Source organism: Physeter macrocephalus, chromosome 11 (assembly GCF_002837175.3).
Source record: "Physeter macrocephalus isolate SW-GA chromosome 11, ASM283717v5, whole genome shotgun sequence".
NCBI classification, from domain to species: Eukaryota; Metazoa; Chordata; class Mammalia; order Artiodactyla; family Physeteridae; genus Physeter; species Physeter macrocephalus.
The window spans coordinates 170,436,605-170,459,450 of record NC_041224.1 but is presented as its reverse complement, the minus strand read 5'-3'; the positions used below and the strand labels follow the sequence as shown (position 1 = coordinate 170,459,450).

General features: G+C 37.8%; 1 protein-coding gene across 1 annotated transcript in view; it reads left to right on the top strand.

Moving 5' to 3' along the window:
- CATSPERB (cation channel sperm associated auxiliary subunit beta) overlaps positions 1-22,846 on the top strand; it is a 138,960-nt gene that overhangs the window by 61,847 nt on the left and 54,267 nt on the right. The window contains exons 15-17 of the mRNA XM_024130972.2: positions 2,600-2,744; positions 19,092-19,246; positions 21,399-21,553. Of these exons, the coding sequence (XP_023986740.1) occupies positions 2,600-2,744; positions 19,092-19,246; positions 21,399-21,553 (455 nt within the window). The remainder of the gene's footprint in view (positions 1-2,599; positions 2,745-19,091; positions 19,247-21,398; positions 21,554-22,846) is intronic.

The window sequence follows — 22,846 nt, the reverse complement described above, 5'->3', positions numbered from 1 at the left end:
CACCTAACCGATGTAATCAGAATACTGCACCCAGCAACTGCAGAATAAATTCTTCTCAAATACACCCAGAACATTCTCTAGGATAGATCATATGTGAGGCCACAAAACAAGTCTCAACACATTTAAAAAGATGGAAATTATACAAAGTATATTTTCCAGTCACGGTGGAATGAAACTAGAAGTCAATAGAAGGAAAACTGGAAAATCCACAAGTATGTGGAAATTAACACATTCTTAAACAACCAGTGAGTCAAAGAGGTAGTCATAAGGGAAATCAGAAAATACCTTGAGAAAGTTAAAATGAAAACAAGACATATTGCAGCAGTATTTACAATAGCTAAGACGTGGAAGCAATCTAAATTCCATCAACAGATAAATGAATGAATAAAGAAGATGTGGTGTATATATACACAATAGAATACTACTCAGCCATAAAAAATAATGAAATAATGCCATTTGCAGTAACATGGATGGACCTAGAGATTATCATACTAGGTGAAGTAAGCCAGACAGAGAAAGATAAATATCATATAATATTGCTTACATGCGGAATCTGAAAAAAAAAAAAAGGATACAAGTGAACTTATTTCAGAAACAGAAAGAGATTCACAGACATAGAAAACAAACTTATGGTTACCAAAGGGGAAAATGGGGTGGGGAAAAGGGTAAATTAAGAGGTTGGGATTAATACATATACACTACTATATATAAAACAGATAAGCAAGGACTTACTGTCTAGCACATGGAACTATACCCAGTGTTTTGTAATAACCTATAAGGAAAGAGAATCTGAAGAATATATATATATATATAACTGACTCGCTGTGCTGTACACCTGAAACTAACATGATATTGTAAATCAACTATACTTCAATAAAAAAAATTAAAAAATAATCTGTGAAGAAAAACTTATGGGATGCAGCAATAGCAGTACTAACAGGGAAGTTTATAGCTATAAACACATATTAAAAAGAAAAATCTCAAAATTAACAACCTAATTTTACGACTTAAGGAACTAGAAAAAGAAGACCCACCAAACCAAACCTAGCAGATGGAAGGAAATAATAAAGACTAGAGAAGAGATAAATGTAATCGAGAATAGAAAAACAATAGGAAAAAAAGCAATGAAATTAAGAGCTGCTTTATTGACAAGCCTTAGCTAGATTAACTAAGAAAAAGAAGACAACTAAAATTGAAAGAGGGGACATTACAATTGATGCCACAGAAATAAGGAGGATATGAGAATATTATGAACAGTTGTATGCTAACAAACTGGATAACCTAGAAGAAATGGGTAAATTCCTAGAAACATACAACCTACTAATTCTTAAATTGTGAAGGCATAGGAAATCTGAACAGACCAATAACTAGTTAGGAGATTGAATCAGTAATCAAACCTCCCAACAAAGAAAAGCCCAAGATGGGATGGCTTCATTTGTGAGTTGTTCCAAATATTATATTTAAAGAAGAATTAACACCAATCCTCCTCAAATTCATACCAAAAAAAATGAAGAGGAAGGAACACTTCCAAGGTCATTCTATGATGCCACCATTATCCTGATACCAAAGCCAGACAAGGATACTACAAGAAAGGAAAAGTAGAGACCAAATCTCTAGAAAACACTGATGCAAAAATTCTCAACAAAATACTAGGAAACTGAATTCAACAGCACATTAAAAGGATTATACATACCGTGACCATGTGGGATTTGTTCCTAGAACACAGAGATGGTTCAACATATGAAACTGATCAATGTAATACACCACATTAACAGAATGAAAGAAAGAAAAAATCACAGCATCATCTCAATTGATACAAAAGAGCATTTGACAAAATTCAACATACTTTCAAGATAAAAACACTTAACAGACTAGAAATAGAAGAAAATTACCTAAACATAATGAAAACCATATATGAGAAACCCACAGTGAGCATTATGCTCAATGGTGAAAGACTTAAAGCTTTTCCTCTAAGATCAGGAACAAGGCAAGGAAACCCACTCTCACCACTTGTATTCAATATAGTACTGGAAGTTCTAACCAGAGCTATTAGACAAGAAAAAGAAATTTTAAAGTATCTGCATATAAAAGGAAGAAGTAAAATTATCTCTATGCACAGATGATATGATCTTGTATGTAGAAAACTCTGAAGATTCTACAAAACAAATGAAACAAAAACAAAAAAACCTGATTAGAACTAATAAAGGAATTCAGCACAGAAGTCTCATTTTAATATGGATAAGCACTCTCCTCCATATCCAAATATATCCAACACTTCATCCTTTTATGAACAAGGAGGACCAGTTGGGAGATGATGGAATAACTTTGTTCTTTGGTACATTCACAATGCATACTGTTCAAAACTGAAGACTGCCATGTACACTTTTGCACAAACTCTAGGAAGGAAATAGATGGTTGACCAAGTAGGTAAGGAGTCTGTCTGTACGTGTGTGTGTGTGTGTGTGTGTGTGTGTGTGTGTGTGTGATGGATGTGGGAGTATGGTCATGGTGCATGACTTTTCTTATGTAGGAAGATAAGGTAACTGATGACTGTTACATGGCAGCTCTTTAGTGAGGCATTATCTTTTTATTCCCTTAGGTATGGCTTTCAATTGATGGCGGCAACACCTTTGAATTAATAGCTGACTTTCATGATGATATCATAAAGAATACTTATCATAGTTTTTATACTTCAGATATTACTTTTGTTTCCCAAAGTGGAAAGGTTTACTTGACAAAGGCAGGTGAGGAATTCACTTTTATTGGTATAAGCACTACCTGTGAGCCAGGGATTAGAAGATTTATTTTAAAATCTGCCCTATTAATGAACTAATCCTAAGGTCACAGACCTATTAGGGGTGATGGATTTTAAAAAAATTTTTACTGTAATAAAAATAAACATAACAAAATTTACCATCTTAACCATTTTTAAGTGTATAGTTCAGTGGTATTAAATACATGCAAATATTCTGCATCTGCAACATCCATCTCCATAACTCTTTTTATCTTGAAACTCTATACCCTTCAAAAAATAAATCCCCACTCCCCTCTTCCCCACAGCCTCTCACAGCTACCATTCTACTTTCTGTCTCTATGATTTTGACTACTTTGGTACCTCATATAAGTGGAATCATACAGTGTTTGTCCTTTTGTGACTAGATTATTTCACTTAGCATAATGTCCTCAAGGGTCATCCATGTAATAGCGTATGTCAGAGTTTTTTTCATCATTAAGGCTGAATAATATTCAGTTGTATGGTATATATGACACTTTGCTTGTCCATTCAGACATCAGTGGACAATTGGGTTGCTTCCATGTTTTAGCTATCGTGAATAGTGTTGCTATGAACATGGCTATACAGATATATCTTTGAGACCTGCTTTTATTTCTTTTGGGTATATACTCAGAAGTGGGATTGCTGGATCATATGATAATTCTATTTTTAATTTTTTGAGGAACTGCAATACTGTTTTACACAGCACTGTACCATTTTACATTCTGACCCCCAGTGCAAAAGAGTTCCAGTTTCTCCACATCATTGCCAACCCTTGTTATTTTCTGGTCTTTTGATAGTAATCATCCTAATGGATGTGAAGTGGTTTTTCATTACAGTTTTGATCACATTTCCCTAATTATTAGTGATGTTGAGCATCTTTTTATGTCCTTATTGGCCATTTTTGTATCTTCTTTGGAGAAATGTCTTTTCAAGTCCTTTACCTGTTTGTTAATCAGATTGCTTGTTTTTATTGTTGAGTTTTAGGAGTTTTCTCTTTATTCTGCATATTAATCCCTTGTCAGATATATGATTTGCAAATATTTTCTCACATTCTGTGGGTTACCCTTAACTAATTTGGTTATTTCTTAAATAGTTTTTTGATGCTACTGTAAATGGAATTGTTTTCCTAATTTTGTCTTCTAATTATTCATGTTAGTGTACAGAAATGCAACTGATTTTTGACTGATGATTTTAAATCCTGCTACTTTGCTGAATTCCATTATTAGTTCTAATAGGTTTTTTTTTTTTTTTGTAGAAGCTTTAGGGATTTCTACATATAAGATCACATCATCTGTGAACAGAGATGATTTTACTACTTCCTTTTCAATTCTGATGCTTTTAACTTCTTTCTCTTGCCTAATGGCTCTGGCTAGAACTTCCAGTACTATATTGAATAGAAGTGGTGAGAGTGGGCTTCCTTGCCTTGTTCCTGATCTTAGAGGAAAAGCTTTAAGTCTTTCACCCTTGAGTATAATGTTCACTGTGGGTTTCTCATACATGGTTTTCATTATGTTTAGGTAGTTTTCTTCTTTTTTTTATAATTTTTATTGGAGTATAGTTGCTTTACAATATTGTATTAGTTTACACTGTACGGCAAAGTGAATCAGCTATACATATACACATATCCCCTCTTTTTTGGATTTCCTTCTCATTTAGGTCACCATAGAGCACTGAGTAGAGTTCCCTGTGCTATACTGTAGGTTCTCATTAGTTATCTATTTTATACATAGTATCAATAGTGTATATATGTCAATCCCAATCTCCCAATTCATCCCACTCACCCCCCCATAGTTTTTTTCTGTTTCTAGTCTGTTAAGTGTTTTATCATGAAAGTATGTTGAATTTTGTCCAATGCTCTTTTGTATCAGTTAAGATGATGTTGTGGGTTTTTTTTCTTTCATTCTGTTAATGTGGTATATTACATTGATCAGTTTTCATATGTTGTTTGCATTCAGTGTTCCTTGCATTACAGAAATAAACTCTACTTAGTCATCGTGAATAATCCTTTTAATGGGCTGCTGAATTCTGTGTGCTAGTATTTTGTTGAGGATTTTTGCATCATTACTCATCAGGGATATTGGTCTACAGTTTTCTTTTTTCCTTTTTGGTAGTGTTTTTGTTTGGCTTTGGTATCAGGATAACACTGGCTTCATGGAATGAGTTGGGAAATGTTCCCTCCTTTTCAATTTTTTGGAAAAGTTTGAGAAGGATCAGTATTAGCTCTTCTTTAAATGTTTTGTTCAGTGAAGCCATCAGGTCCAGGGCTTTTCTTTGTTGAGAGTTTCTTTATTACTAATTCAATCTCCTTACTAGTTTTAGGTCTATTTAGATTTTCTATTTCTTCACGATTTACTTAGTCTTGTAGGGTTTTTTTTCCTAGGAATTTTTCCATTTTATTTAGCTTATCCAATTTGCTGGTGTACAGTTGTTTATAATACTCTCTTATAATCCTTTCTACTTCTGTAGAAGTAGCAGTAATGTTCTCACTTTCACTTCTGATTTTAGTAATTTGAGTCATCTTTCTTTTTTTCTCAGTTCATCTAGGTAAAGGATTATTGATCTTTTCAAAGAATCAACTTTTGATTTTATTGATTTTCTTTCTTGTTTTTCGACTCTCTATTCCATTTATCTCTGCTCTAATCTTTATTATTTCCTTTTTCCTTGCTAGCTTTTGGCTTACTTTGTTCTTCTTTTTCTAGTTCCTTAGGTTTTAAAGTTAAATTGTTGATTGGAGAAATTTCTTGGTTTTTGTTTTAACAATTTTAATTGAGGTATAATTGATATATAATGTTATATTAGTTTTAGGTATACAACATAATGATTTTATATTTGTAGACATTGCAAAATGATTACCACAATAAGTCTAGTTAACATCCATCACCATACATAGTTACAGATTTTTTTTTTCTTGTCATGAGAACTTTAAGATCTACTCTCTGAGCAACTTTCACATATGTAATACAGTATTATTAACTATAGTAACCATGCTGTACATTACAGGTATGTGTAATTTTATTGTGCTTAGCTTTATGGCACTTTGCAGATATTGCTTTTTTTTTTAACGAATTGAAGGTTTGTAGCAACCATCCATTTTCAGATGATGGTTAGCATTTTTTAGTGATAAAGTATTTTTAAATTAAGGTATATACATTGTTTTAAAGGCATACTACTATTACACCCTTAATAGACTACAGTCTAGTGTAAACCTAACTTTTATATACACTGGGAAACCAAAAAATTCATGTGACTTGCTTTATTGCAGTATTTGCTTTATTGTGTTGGCCTAGAAACAAACTTGCAGTATCTCCTAGGTATTCCTGTACATCTCCATGACTTATTTATTTTATAGTTGGAAGTTCGTACTTTTTGGCTCCCTTCACTCCTTTCTTCCTTATTTTTAATGTAAATATTTAGAGTAATAAATTTCCCCCTTAGCACCACTTTCACTTCATCCCATAAGTTTTGGTATATTGTATTTTCATTTTCATTTGTCTGTAGGTATTTTACAATTTCTTGTGATTTCTTCTTTGGTAGGTTGCTAGTTTAAATGAGTGTTGTTTAGTTCCCACAATTTTGTGAATTTTCCAGTTTTCTTTGTTATTAATTTTTAACTTCATCTCCTTGTGATCAAAGGAGATACTTTGTGTGATATTTATCTTTTTAAGTCTATTGAAACTTAATTTGTGGCATAACATATGGTCTGTCCTGGAAATTGTTCCATATGCCCTTGAGAAGTCTATGTACTGTTGTTGGGTGGAATGTTCTGTGTATGTCTATTAGATTCAGTTGGTTTCCTGCACTGTTTAAGTACTTGATGTCCTTACCTATCTTCTGTCTGGTGTTCTGTCCATAATTGTGAGTGGGGTATTGAAGTCTCCAGCTACGGTTGTTTCAGCTGTTGATGTCACAAAATTACATCATTATACATTGTGTGCCTCCAAACATAAATTAGTAATTCTTTTAAATGCATCAGTCTCCTAAATTATGTAGAAAACGAGATTTGGAGTTACAAACCCAAGTTAACAGTAAGTAATACTAGCTTTTACATTAATCATTTTTTTCTTTAAATGTATTAGTCTCTTAAATCGTATAGAAAACACAAGTACAGTTACAAACCATTATTCACTTTGCTTCAATGATTTTTCTTTCTGTTCCTTAGACTCACTAATTTTCACTGTCCTATTTTCAAATTAACTGATTCTTTCTTCTACCTTTCAATCCCTGTAGCAAATTTTTAATTTCGGTTATTGTGCTTTTTCAGCTGTAGAATTTCTTTTTGGTTCTTTTAGTTTTTCTATCTCTTTATTGATATTTCCATTTTGTTCATATATTATTTTCTTGACTTTTTCCACATCTTCCTTTAGTTTTTTGAACATCTTTAAGATGGAACATTTCTGTTGATTTAATTTTTTCCTTTGAATGGGCTATATTTCTGTTTCTTTGTATGCCTTGTGATTTTTTTGGTTGAATACTGGACAATTAAATCTAATAATATAGTAGATCTAGAAATCAGATTCTCCCCCTTCCCCAGGGTTTGCTTTTTTGTTGTTAATGTTTTTGTTTTTTTATTGTTGTGGGATGTCTCTGTGCCAAGGATTAGCCTGAGATGTAAACTCAAGATCTTCTTAGGTCTTTCCTGAGCCTGTACCTTTCCCCAAGTGTATGTGGTCAGTTTCTAAATTTTCCTTGTGTATGCAGTTGCTTTTGAATGTCCTAGTCTTTCTCCCCAGCTTTATTGAGATATAAATGACATAATATTGTGTAAGTTTAAGATGTACAGTGTAATGATTTGATATATGTATATATTGCAAAATGATTATCACAATAAGGTTAGTTAACACATCAGTCATCGTACATAGTTATAATTTTTTTTTGTGATGAGAACTTTTTAGACTTACCCTCCTAGTGACTTTCAAATATATGTATAGTATTGTTAACTATGTCACTGTACTGTATGTTGCATCCTCAGAACTTATTCATCTTATAATTGGAAATTTGTCCCCTTCAACCACCTTTACCAATTACCCCCTCCCCATTTCCCTGCCACCACACCCCTGGCAACCAACATTCTGCTCTCAATTTCTATTAGTTTGACTTTTTAATAGATTCTACATATAAGTGAGGTCATACAGTATTTGTCTTTCTCTGACTTACTTCACTTAGCATAATGCCCTCTGTTTCATCCATTGTTACAAATGGCAGGGTTGCCTTCTTTTTAATGGCCAAATAATATTCTATTGTGTATATATACCACATTTTCTTTATCCATTCATCTGTTGGTGAACACTTAGGTTGTTTTCCTGTCTTGATTATTCTGAATAATGCTGCAATGAAAATGGGGATGCAGATATCTCTTTGAGATAGTGATTTCATTTCCTTTGGATATATACCCAAAAGTTGAATTAATGGATCATATGGTAGTTTTATTTTTAAATTTTGTGGAGTCTTCACACTGTTTTCCACAGTGGCTGCACCAATTTACATTCCCACCAACAGTGTTCTCTTTTCTCCACATCTTCACCAACACTTGTTACCTCTTGTCTTTTTGATAATACCTCAAATGTCCTAGTCTTTAATGTCTGGTTTCCAAAAGGGAAAAAAGAGACAAATGATGGGGTAGATAAGGGGGAAGGGCCCAGACCTTTAAATTCCCTGGAAGTCATTTCAGCCAGTGAGGAGTGGACTTGCAACACTGAAAGAGGTGCAACAAGAATGGCCACCCTCCTTTTTGTCTGCACCTCTATGATAAGAAGCTGAAATCAGCAAACAGAGCACAGATCCCCAATATTTGGAGGACAAGGTCCTGTTTGCCCACACTGGCTCCTGCAAGCTGTGTGCAACTGCCCCAGGAACACATGCATAACTGCCTGCCCTGAGGCTAGAGGTGGAGGATGGGTAGCTTCTACTGTGCTAAGGGCTGAAATTAACCGCAATTTACTACCCAAGTCTTCCTCCGGAAGTTGCAAGCCTTCAATAGACTCCAGAGTTCCCAAACAATTACATCAGATAGATTCTTCCAGTGCAATTGTTGTCCAAGTGGGGAGAGAGATTCCTAGTGCAACCCACTCTACCATCTTCCCAGAATCCTCTGGCAGGGGGTGGGGTGGTGATGATGGATTTTTAGGATCTACAAAAATAGGATCCTATGAACAACCCTAAAGCAGGGGGACTCTGAAACATCATGCTTTATTCTCATTTACAATTTCAGTGATTTTTTTTTACTCTCCCCAAAGACAAATAATAATAGCTCCCACTCACTGAGCTACTATAGTTGTACTCAGCATGTTACATATATCATTTCATTTAATATTCACAACAACCAAGTTGAAATAGGTAATGTTAAATTACTTTTACAGTTTAAATTGATACGATTAAACTCACACAGCTTGGGCTTCCCTGGTGGTGCAGTGGTTAAGAATCTGCTTGCCAATGCAGGGAACACGGGTTCGAGCCCTGGTCCGGGAATATCCCACATGCCACGGAGCAAATAAGCCTGTGTACCACAACTACTGAGCCTGTGCTCTAGAGCCCATGAGCCACAACTACTGAAGCCCATGTGCCTAGAGCCCATGCTCCTCAACGGGAAACCACCGCAGTGGGAAGCCCACGCACTGCAACAAAGAGTAGCCCCCCCTCACCACAACTAGAGAAAGCCCATGCGCAGCAATGAAGACCAATGCAGCCATAAATAAATAAATTTATAAAAATTAAAAAAAATAAAGTCACACAGCTTGTAAGAGGTGGAGTTGGGTAAATGATATATGGCTCTCCACTTACTTGGTTTGGTAATTTTGTGATATCATTGATCAAGCCTACATAGCTCCTCTCAGTTTGCACAGTTGAAAGGAAAAATTCATATTGATTGAACTTATTGACAGATGCCTCCCCCCTTCCAACACAGTTAAATTTTGTTCACCTGTCTTGGAGCCTAGAATGATAAAGGGACATGGCTCTCAATTTATTTCTCTATCTCTATGATCTGCCTTTTCATGTTGTCATTCAGTTATTGAGGCTTTGAGATCTTGTCTTGTTGAATCTATTAATTCATTAAAGTCTTTTGATGCAAAATACAGAGGAAATTTTACCTTATCTTGGGATATGCTTTGTCTGACTGGATTCTTTATATCTTTTATATGCTATCAGTGCCTTCCTATTCTGCCTTTTCCTGTCCCCTTCCCTCCCCTATTCTACCTTCTTCTTTACCCCTTTCCTCCCTCACATCTTCTCCTCCTTCTGTTCCTCCTCCTCCTCTTTTTCTCTGGTTCATCACTAAAGTGTTCAGCACTGGTAGATCTTCAATTTGCTCTGATGCAATGTGGGTAAATTATTCTTGAGACTGTTTGCTTCACCTCATCTAGGTAGCACTTGATTCATTCTCTCAACTCAGTAAAGGACCTTGGAAGGGGGTGAACCTGACTTCACTTAAGAGGGTTGGTTTTTCCCTTTACTTTTCCTTTGGAAAATGTCTCATCCACTGTCAACCTCTGTCTCCTTAGGAGGATATTAGTGAGAGTCCTCAGGATTTTGTTGATTTACCTTCCTTCTCTCTATATTGCTTTAAAGGGTTAGACATAGAGTAGTGTGACCTGTTACATCAGAATTTTCTCTTCCTTTCCTTAGCTCATACTTTTCTACCTTTTGGCATAATATGGTTCTTTTTTTTTTTTCTTGATTCCTGCTGGTGGTTTTGTTTACTCCAATTTATTTATTTGTTAAAATATACACACCACAGACTTTAACATTTTAATTTCTTTTAGGGGTATGGCTCAGTAGCATTAGGTATATTCACATTGTTGTGCAACCATCATCACCATCCGTCTCCCTTCAGAATGTTTCCATCTTTCTAAACTTACACTCCATAGCCATTAAACAATAACTCCCTATTCTCTCTTCCCTCCAGCCCCAGGCAACTACTTTCTGTCTCTCTGAATCTGACCACTCTAGATACCCCATATAAGTAGAATCATACAGTATTTGTCCTTTTGTGACTGACTTATTGATTTAATATAATGTCTTCAAGTTTCATCCATGTTGTAGCGTATATCAGTACTTCATTCCTTTTTATGGATGAATAATATTTTATTGTATGGATTTGGCACATTTTGTAATACATTCATCAGGATATTTGGGTTGATGGACATTTGATGTTTTTTACACTTTTTTGGCTATTATGAATAATACTATTATGAACATCTGTGTACAAGTTTTGTGTAGACATATGCTTTCAGTTCTTTTGGGTATATACTTAGGATTCTCATTGCTAGGTCATACGGTAACTCTATGTTTAACATTTTGAAGAACTGTCAAACTATAGCTGTACCATTTTACATTCCCACCAGCAATGTATGAGGATTATTTCTCTACATCCTCACCAACACTTATTATTATCTGTCTTTTTAAAATTTTAATTACTGTAGTGGATGGGAAATTGTATCTCGTGGTTTTGATTTGCATTTCTCTAATGACTAATGATATTAAGAATCTTTCCATGTGTTTATTGGCCACTAATATATCTTCTTTGGAGAAATACTTATTCAAATCCTTTGCCCATTTAAAATTGAGTTAATTGTTTTTTTAATTGATGAGTTATAAAAGTACTTTATATATTCTGAATGTGAGTCTTTTAAGAGATATATGATTTGCATGTATTTTCTCTCATTCTATGGGTTTTTTACATTCCTGATGGTGGTTTTTGTGGCACAAATGTTTTAAATTTTAATCAAGTCCAATCTCTTTTTCCTTTTGTTGTTTGTGATTTTGCTGTCTTATCTAAGAAACCATTGCCTAATTCATGAACATGAAGCTTTACTCTTAATGTTTTCTTCAGAGAGGTTTATATTTTTCATACACTTTAGGGTTCATTTTTTCAGGTGTTCATGAGATAATAAAACTACCAATTGTAAAAAAAAATAATGCTGAAATTCAATAACTTAATAGGCAAGGAATATCTACCTTCAATACTAGTCTCCTACTAGCCATCCATTTTACATTTGGTAGTGTATATATGTCAATGCTATTTTCTCACTTCATCCCAGCTTCCCCTTCCCCTAATAGGAAGCAGCCGCATAGCCCAGGGAGATCAGCTCGATGCTTTGTGATGACCTAGAGGGGTGGGATGGGGAGGGTGGGAGGGAGGCTCACAAGGGAGGGGATATGGGGATGTTTGTATACATGTAGCTGATTCACGTTGTTGTACAGCAGAAACTAACACAACATTGTAAAGCAATTATACTCCAATAAAGGTTTAAAAAAAAAAAAAGAAATACAGTCTCCCCGAAGGTAGATCTCCCAATGTTCAAGAACACTTTTATAGATCATTGGGTAAGTTTGGAGACTAGGGTAAACTTGGAGATACCTGATTAGGTATAACCAGAGTAGGAAATATACTAATTGTCTCCAAGACAAGAATGAGTCTGGGGGCTTTTGTTTGTTTCTTTGTTTTTAACATTGCCAGCATTCTTGACTGTCCAAGCTTAAAACCATGTTCTTCTGGTCTTGTAAGTCTATGATATGATTCTAAACAACAGGCTTTCTAAAGGTTTCTGATACGACTTCATAAAGCATGGTTTCTAAGACCTTGATCCTGTATCCTTGATGCTCGCCAGCAGGAACAGTTTTACCATCAGAAAATCTCCTCAATGGTCCTTCCTTATTCAAGGATAAGGAGAGAGCACAGAATTCTGATTCTAGTCCCTCAGATCTTCCCCACAATGTTTATTTATTCTTGTTTCTGTCAATAAAATTTTGTTCAATTTATGTTGGTATCAAGGTTAATCTTGTGGTTAATTTGTCTGAATCATTTGTTGAGACAGAAGGTGTGCAGTAGTAGCATTTAGAATTCTGACGATCAGGCATCCTGTGACTGTGAAATAAACAAAAATAACTATCAGTATCATTGGGAGGGGTTGGAAAGTAGAGCAAGCTATGGAACAGTCCCAGTACTCTGGAAAGGTCCCACATGCCCTTTCTTGTCAGTATACCTCTAAAGGTAGCCATTATCCTGACTTCTAATACCATAGATTAGTTTTGCCTGGTTGTGAACTTCATCTAAATAGAATTATGTGGTATATATTTTATGTCTGACTTTTTCCAGTCAATATTATGACTTTGAGATTCCTCCATATTGTCACAAGTATTAGTAATTTGCTCTTTTTCACTGCTGCATGGTCCTCCATGGTCTGAATATACAACAATTTATTTATCCATTCCACTGCTGGTAGGTATTTGAGTTGCTTCCATTTGGAGCCTATTATGAATAAAGCAGTTATGAACATTCTTGTATAAGTCTTTTGCTAGACAGAGCTTTCATTTCTGTTGGGTATAAATGTCAGAATGGAATTACTACATCATAAAGTATATGTTTGTTTAGCTTTTTGTGAGAAAAAATATTAAATGCTGCCAACATTTTTCCAATGTGATTTTATCAATTTACTGTCCCACCAGCAATATGAAGGAATTCCAGTTGCTCCCTCTTCTGGCCAACACTTAGTATTGTCTTTTAAATAGTAAGCCATTATGGTTAGTATGTAATGGTATCTCGTTGAAGATTTAGGTTCCATGAATAATAATGTTGAGCACATTTTCACATGTTCACTGGCCAATCTTTTGTTTTTAAATTTTATTTATTTTTTGTCTGCGTTGGGTCTTCGTTGCTGCATGTGGGGTTTCTCTAGTTGCGGCGAGCGGGGGCTACTCTTTGTTGCGGTGCACGGGCTTCTCATTGCGGTGGCTTCTCTTGTTGCGGAGCACGGGCTCTAGGCATGGGGGCTTCAGTAGTTGCAGCACGCAAGCTTCAGTAGTTGCAGTGCTCGGGGTCTAGGGCGTGCAGTCTTCAGTAGTTGTGGCATGTGGGCTCAGTAGTTGTGGCTCGCAGGCTCTAGAGTGCAGGCTCAGCAGTTGTGGCGCACAGGCTTAGTTGCTCCGCGGTATGTGGGATCTTCCCAGACCAGGGATCAAACCCGTGTCCCCTGCATTGGCAGGCGGATTCTTAGCCACTGTGCCACCAGGGAAGTCCCTCACTGGCCCATCTTTTTATCTTTTTTTGTAAATTATCTCTTCAAGTCTTTTTAATCAAGTTTTATTGGATTGCCTTTTTTCTTATTGATTTCTGTGAGTTTTTAATGTATTATGGATATGAGTCCTTTTTTAGAAATATAATTTGCAAGCATCTTTTCCCAATTAGTGGCTTGTAATTTTTATCCTTTTCATGGTGTCTTTGGATGAACAAAATTATTAATTTTTAAATAAATAAATAAATTTATTTATTTATTTATTTTTGGCTGCATTGGGTCTCTGTGGCTAAATAGGCTTTGCTCTAGTTGTATCAAGTGGGGGCTACTCTTCATTGCGGTGCATGGGCTTCTCATTGCGGTGGCTTCTCTTGTTGCGAAGCATGGGCTCTAGGCGTGCGGGCTTCAGTAGTTGTGTCATACGGGCTCAGTAGTTGTGGCTCGCGGGCTCTAGAGCACAGGCTCAGTAGTTGCAGCACACGGGCCAAGCTGCTCTGCAGCACGTGGAATCTTCCCGGACCAGGGCTCAAACCCGCGTCCCCTGCACCAGCAGGCAGACTCCCAACCACCACGCCATCAGGGAAGTCCAAAATTATTAATTTTTAAAAGATCAATTTCTCAGCCTTTTCTTTATAGTTAATGCTTCTTGATTCTTATATCCTATTTAAGAAATCTTTGTCTATCCCAAACTTATGAAGATATTCTCCTGTTTTCTTCTAGGAGATTAATTATTTTAGATTGCTTATATAGGTCTGTTTAAAATTTCTAATTTTGTGTGTGGTGATGTAAGGTTCCTTTTTCCCCATACAGCTGTCAGGTTCTCTACTCTGGCCTTGAGCTGGATGTTCAAGGTCATAAGTTGGTTGTTTTGTTGTTATTGTTGATTTTGGTAAGCTTTCTAATACATCCAGTAAGTCATACTAAAAACCGTGATTGTTATTGTGATCAAGCACAGCCACCCCATTTGATCACCTAAAGTCTTGCCCTCCACAGACCTACTCCATCCAATATAATTTGAGTAATTGTGTTGCCCTTGCTTGGTATGGATTGCCAGTTCACAATATCTGCCAGGCATAAAAAGTCATCTTTGCATTCCTTAAATGTATAAGCAACTCAGTCCAGAATCCCACTTTGATACTGTTTCTAGGGACGTGTCTGGTAAAAAAAAAAAAAAAAAATACTGTATCAGTAATAATCCTGAGAAGAACCTAATACCACTCAAGTGTTTCACCTGAAGAGCCTTTATAAGGGAATTATTTGCAGAATGGTGGACAGAGTTAAAGGAACCAATAATAATATTAAAATATCCAGAGACTAGCAATGGAAGAAAGCCATTACGGTCCCTTTAGTTAAAGGGGTAATGCAAATAAATAGATGATAGCTAGATTGATAGATAGACAGACAGACTTCTCTTTCCTTCCCTTGTTCTTATCTCCTGCTAGTGCCTTTCACTGGCCAAACCCATTCAGAAGCCAGCTGGAAACAGAGTGGAAGTATTGAAATACATAGGGGTGAGCCTTTCAGTGCACCGAATAGGGAAGAGGAAGTCTGAGAATGGATCCAGGGGAATGGGCAAATAGAGAATAAACACATATTATGAAACAGAAGTCAAAATAGACTAAGCAAGATTACTTTGAAAATAGTAAAAATATTTACTACCTCAGAAAACTAAATTGGCACTATAAATTATTATAAATTATAGATATAAACTATAGAAACATGTCCACATATAGAATGAATAAATAATTAGAAAGAATCTCAGATGACAAATATAGATGCTAAAGATTGAGAAATTGCAAGTGGTAGGGATTTTCAGTGATGAACAAAGGTGGTGGCTCTGTATTTCTCTTCCTGGCACATTGTAGCCCTCTGATATGAATGAATAGATGAATAAATACTGAAAATAGGAAGAATAAAGGAAACCAAAATTGATAAAACATTAATTTTTTTAACTGAAAGCAAAACCAATAATAAAAGCATAAACACTTCTGAATTATTTGAAATAGAAAATGTAAAGCCAGGGACTTCCCTGGTGGCACAGTGGTTAAGAATCCGCCTGCCAATGCAGGGGACATGGGTTTGAGTCCTGGTCTGGGAAGATCCCACATGCCGCTGAGCAACTAAGCCCGTGTGCCACAACTACTGAGCCTGTGCTCTAGAGCCTGTGTGCCACAACTACTGAAGCCTGCATGCCCTTGAGCCTGCATGCCACAACTTCTGAGCCCACGCACCACAACTACTGAAGTCCGCACGCTCTAGGGCCCGTGAGCCACAACTACTGAGCCCATGCTCTGCAACAAGAGAAGCCACCACAATGAGAAGCCCTCACATCACAACAAATAGTAGCCTCCGCTCGCCATAACTAGAGAAAGCCCGCGCACAGCAATGAAGATCAAATGCAGCCAAGAAAAAACAAATTTTAAAAGCACACACAAAAATAAAGCCAGGCTTGGATATTTCTGCTACAACAATGAATATCACATATTCTTTTAAAGAACTTTCAGAGAAAAATATTACCTAAGAACCAACTCAACTAGTTGTTCATATGCAAAACCAACAGAAGAATGTTGTAAACATATTTCATCAAATGTCAGCGTCATTGAGTGTAAGATACACTTTGTTCTGTTAACACAAAGAAAGGAAAAACTCTTCCAATTAAACTTTAACACAGTGTTTAAACAGTGATCATAGATGATGCATGGATTGTGCTGACATTTCCCCAGCGTTCTGTGTGATAAGGCAATAATTTCATGTGTATCTCCATAGTAAAACATAATGTAATTTCATCTACTTGTAGGTTTCTTTTTTCTTAGGTCTTATAAAATACTTGGTGATTGTTCTACAAGCAAATGTGGCAGTGTGGTAATTCTTTAGCGACTTTTGCTTTATTGATAAATCTATGCCCTGCTTTGTTTTTCTCTCTTGCTGAACCCATAATAATTTTGTTTCAATACCAGATTATAATGTAATATTTTAAGGCATTTTAAGCAGCATTAAAACTCAACATGTATTATACCAGTGATTCAGGAAAGTGATGACAGTGTAAAGAGCGGAGACAAAGTATAATACACACATGTGTAGCCAATTGACCATTATGGCGTGAGTGCCACCTAGTGGACAATGATTATAAGACAGATCAATTATAAAATATCTCCATTTCCAAGATGTTAAAACGTGAAGAAAAAAAAAGTGTATCTTATGTTTATAGATGAAATATGGCATATTGAACCTTAAAAATTGTAATGGTTAATTTTATGTGTCAGCTTGACTGGGCCAAGGGGTGCCCAGATTAAACATTATTTCTGTGTGTGGCTGTGAGGGTGTATCTGGATGAGATTAACATTTGAATCCATAGACTGTCCTCCTCACTATGGGTGGGCATCATCCAGTCTCTTGAGGGCCTAAGTAGAACAAAAAGGTGGAGGCAAGAGGAATTCACGCCTTTTGCTTCTTGCCCGCCAGCCTGGGCTCGGACATCATTGGCGTCTCCTGCCCTCCCACCCCACAAACCCAGTTCTCGGGCCTTTGGGCTTCAACTGGGAGTTACACCATCAGCACCCCTGGTGCTTGGGCCTTTGGTTCTCTACCTTACAGACAGCAGATCATAGAACTTCTCAGCCTCCATAATTGCATGAGCTAATTCCTTGTTATAAATTTCACAATAAATAAATATATATGTTGGCTTGTCCAGGGTGATTGTGGTGAGAAGTGGCTGGGTTCTATATATATTTTGAGGCTAAAGTCAGTAGGATTTGCTGATGGATTAGATACAGGGTGTGAGAGGAAGAGAGGAATTAAGAGTGGCTGTATGGGTTTGGACTGAGTGGCAGGAATAACACAGTTGCCCTCACTGGAAATGAGGAAGGCGGAGGATGGAGGAGGTTATGTGAGGATTGGGAGTTCAGTTTGGGGTGAGTTCCATGTGCGATGCTTGGCTGACATGCATATGGAGATGTCATTAGGCAGTTAGATAAGTCTGGAGTTCAGGGAAGGGAATGAGATGGGAGGTTTAAATTGGGGAATCATCCACATAAAAATGGATTTAAAATCCTGAAAGCAGAAATAGAGACACAGACATAGAGAACAAATGTATGGATACCAAGGGGGGAAGGGGAGGTGGGAGGAATTGGGAGATTGGAATTGACATATACACACTACTAGATAACTAATGAGAACCTCCTGTATAGCACAGGGAACTCTACTCAGTGCTCTGTGGCGACCTAAATGGGAAGGAAATCCAGAAAAGAGGGGATATGTGTATACATATAGCTGATTCACTTTGCTGTACAGCAGAAACTAACACAACGTTGTAAAGCAACTATACTCCAATAAAAATTAATTTTAAAAAAGAAAATAAAATCCTGGAACTGGATGAGATCTCCAGAGATAATGGTAGAAGAACTGAGTCCTGGGGCACTCCAGTGTTTAGGGGTCAGGACAGGAGAAACTAGGGAGGATTAGGGAGCTTGGTGGGGGGAGGGGTGTGGAAATCAACCTTTCTCATCCTGAGACCTCAGCGTTCACTCTGTCTCCATCCTCCATCCCGGAGAGGGGACACTTTCTTTGTCTGGATCAGTGTTTGGTTCAGCGAATGTTGCTGCATCACCAGATGACTGCCAGTTCCTCTCAACGTGTTGCCCTAAGACACAAGAGAAACGCAAAACACCAAGTTTGGTTCAACATATTAATCCTAGTATGGCTAATGACCCAGTGGTCTCTACTGATAATTCCCCCTTGCCTCCCCAAGGGTTATTTTCTCACTGCCTTCTACCTACTCAGGAGTCTGATTTCAGTGTTAGGAAGAGAACCCACTGCCGGAGGAGCTAACGTCTTTTCCTCTATACCTCTAGACACCCCCTCAACTCTGTCCTTCACCTACTTCAGCGAACAGGTTCTGTAATGAAATGGAGCTTGAAAAAGACTTTCCAGGGACTTACCAAAGACTAACATGAATTTTGCTAATTCTGGAGTCTCAGAGCCCTTCTCCCACCTCTTAGTTTAAATAGAGTTTTGTGGGGGTTTTTTTGGCAGTACGCGGGCCTCTCACTATTGTGGCCTCTCCCGTGGTGGAGCACAGGCTCTGGACGCGCAGGCTCAGCGGCCATGGCTCACGGGCCTAGCTGCTCCGCGTCATGTGGGATCTTCCCGGACCGGGGCACGAACCCATGTCCCCTGCATCGGCCGGCGGACTCTCAACCACTGCGCCACCAGGGAAGCACTAAATAGAGTTTTTATAAGGTATAGTTTTTAAAGTTCTCTAGTTGTATCGTATCAATATCAAGAGATGTCTGTTTCTTTCCTAACAGGGTTAGGAAGATATAGTAAAATTGGATCTATTTCTGATAAAATTTTCACATTATACTATGACCACATGGGATTCATACATAAACTGACTCCGGATCATTTTGAAGCTGGTGGGTCACTTGCTGCCTTTGGAAATTCTAGAGGTATTTTTGGACAGGTCAGTGATATAATGCATTGAAACAGTTTGTCTTGTTTTAAGTGGAAATGGGAAAGTGTTTTCCTTACAAACTCTTATTAATGCTCTTTGCTCTATTTAACTAAAGGAAAACCTCCATATATCAGGGAACATCTCCAAAATCTTTCAAGTCACATACAGATCTATATAGATTTATATCCAACCAGAATATTTTCATATAAATGTCTTCACAGCAAACCACCAGATATTCTAAGCTAGATCCAACCCAGGTCCATGGTGGGGTTGACTCTGCCTCTCAAGGTTGACCTTGAAGAAACATGAGTTCTGTTTTTTCCCAATGTTTGACCTTTCTTCTTCCATATTAACCCTCCTCCCCTTGTTTCTTCCTTTTCTAATGCTAACAGAGAAAGGCATTATGTGTGTCACAGAAGATACTTCATGCAGATTTTTCTAATAATTTTAATGTATAATGTGCCACTTATGAAGGTATATATGCCTAAGAACTCATTACGGGGCACATAATCATGAATTAATAATAATTAATAATGAATTTTCATCAATGTATCAGCAAAGAATCAAACAGATTTTTTGACCGGGACTTAATAAAACCTGCCCTTTGGCTTAAAGGAAACAGAATAAAGGAGGACTCAAGGATGACTCTAGTTTTAACTGCGGTTCAGAACATGGTGTTTTAACTTCCCTGTCTGTCTGAGATTATTTGTAGAGAGTAAAGTGGAACTTTCTAGTGACAGTAAGATGCCATCACGTGACTCCTTGTGTATTTATTTGCCCATCTGTTGTGTGGCTTTGCATAGAAATAAATCAAACCACGCGAGCGGGAGGGTAGCACTAACCATAAAAGCAGTTACCTCAATTTTCACTAACTTCACAATTTGTAGAAAATGTCTTAGTTCTCTTATGTGAAAGTTTAAATTATTAAATCAAAAGCCAGTGGGGGGTTTTATACTCAGGGCGAGTGAGTTCAAGGAACTTACTCTCAATATTATGACCTCCCTCTCCCAAAACAAACTATACATGTATTGTCTCTGGATACAAATGATCCCTAGACCTTATTTGGCTCCGACTAGGTGCCAGGCACTGTCACGAACACTTAATCTTTATAACAATTATTTACCCTCATTTTACCCATAAGGAAAGTGAAGTTCAGGGAGGCTAAATAATTCACCCCAAATTACACACATCACTGGTTAGTCACTGGAATCAGACATCGAATCAGGCAGCAAGCTTTCAGTCATTCTGCTGCCCTTCCCTGGACTTGCACATTCTTTTCATGGGATGTTCTTGCCACTCCCAGGCTAGAATGTCATGCAGAACTCTTAAAGCATTGTCAGTAATTTTCAAGACTCCTTAAGCCATCTGTTCAGTCCCACATGTATTCTCCTGGCATCTGTTTCCCACTCTGTCTTCTCCGTGGGTTCCCAACTTTTAGAGGCCAGAGGAAAAGGCATGACAGAAAATGGGTCTGGAAGGCACTACTTGATGGTGGCGTCCCAACCAGTCTGTACCATTTACCACCCCTCCTCCTGTCATAGCAACAAGGGCGACTCCAGCATCCCCTTGGGGGCTGGTCCCTACCTGTCTTCTCACCCCTGCAAGTTCCCAAATCTGGACAAGATCAGGATCAGAGAAGGGAGTGTTGGAAAGAAGACCTGCGGGTCAGAAATCTGGTCCAAAGGTGCCCGTGTTGACAGTGAGGGAAAGCCTCGTGAACCACCAGTGTTGGGGACTCAGCGGCAGCTGTGCAGACTCACCAGCATGAGGTTGGTGGGGGGGGCAGCTCTCAAGTGACGAGAGGTTCTTCCCTGCCCCTCGCTTACAGAAAACTCCAAATAGGAACTGAATTCTAGAATCTGCACCTCCAGACTCCTCCCCGCCACACAAGACAAGACATTCACATCTCCCACTGCAGCCTTCTACATGGGAATCTTAAACTGAACTTTACTTCTCAGAATTTCTTCTCCTCCTCAACAGAAAAGTCTGTTTTCCCTTGCACATGCGTGGATATTCAGACAGAATGTGTTGAAATAGTCCTCCTATTGATAAGCAAAGCAGTATTGTTTTGATGTGAACTGGAAGCAAACCTTATTTTCATCTTGTCATAATGGAAATATAAACTCATTTAAATTCAATATTTTCTTTTTTCATGTTCCAGGCTCCTGACATGGGCTTTGAGACTGTCCTTGCTCCACAGTATATCACCTTAAATGAAATGATCTTTTATGCATATGTGCCCGAGAATGAACCGAAGGAAAGTATATACGCCAAGAAATTCAATGACATTCACCTTGGAAAATTGATACACTCCAGGTAGGTACTGATTATCTTCACATTTTACTTAGATTGCACACCAGTATTGATATTCTAAATTTTGAGCCTATCTTTTGGAGTAATTTTCCTAGTCAAGGAGAGTAAGTCTTTTTTGGACACCTCGCAAGGCCAAATACATTTACTTATAGACTCTAAGGTGCCTTGCACAATGCCCCAGTTTGAGAAACATGGGGCCAGTTATAACAGCACCATCTGGCCAAGCTAAAGAAATGTGTGTTTGTCTTCCTGAGTATCAAAAATGTCTGGGCTACACTGGATACTGCTTATCCTCTGAGTTCACTCCCATGGCAGTTGTCATATGTCCTAAAGACAAGCACATCTAACGTAGAGGAGGCCATTCTGCATGAAATACTGCATGGCAAGGTATGCAGAGTTCTGAGGAACGCTTACTTCGAAGATGGTGGCAAGAGCTAGGGACCCTGAAAGCTGCCTTTAAGGCCTAAAATCTTTCTTTGAAAAACAATATAAATTCTATAACCCCTCACCGCCACGTCTAACAAGAACAGAAACAGTTTCAGATTACCAGAAACTCACCTATCTCCAAAGTGGTGAGCCCTGTTCCACCAGGTTGAAATCTATCTATTATACATGCATTGGGCTGTCAACTAGGATCTTGTCCCATAGCCAACAACTCCAGCTCTACGGGACAGCTCACTCAGAGGTAGAGATGGGGACAAGAATCAAACATAATATAGCAAATGCTGGCATTAGGGTTTTCTTCCACAAAGACTGTAGAACCTTCAGCCTCGGAGAAAAGTATCTGTGATCACCTAGAACTATTTGTTTTTGATGGCTTTTGGATGTGTGATATTCCAGATCAGTTAGTGCATGTTTACATAGGTCTGTCCTCATAGAAAACATAGAGAATCACTCTTTAAAATTAACATATGATTAACGTCATCTCAACGTTAATATCAATTTCTTATATCCTAATTACTTTTAAAAGCATATGATAATTCTCTGAAGGATCAGAACATTTGAAAACCAGCATAGCATGTTCTGTGATCATATTCAATAACTGTGCTCGGGCTTCCCTGGTGGTGCAGTGGTTGAGAATCTGCCTGCCAATGCAGGGGACACGGGTTCAAGCCCTGGTCTGGGAAGATCCCACATGCCGCGGAGCAACTAGGCCCGTGAGCCACAACTACTGAGCCTGCGCGTCTGGAGCCTGTGCTCCGCAACAAGAGAGGCCGCGACAGTGAGAAGCCCGCGCACCGCGATGAAGAGTAGCCCCCACTTGCCGCAACTAGAGAAAGCCCTCGCACAGAAACG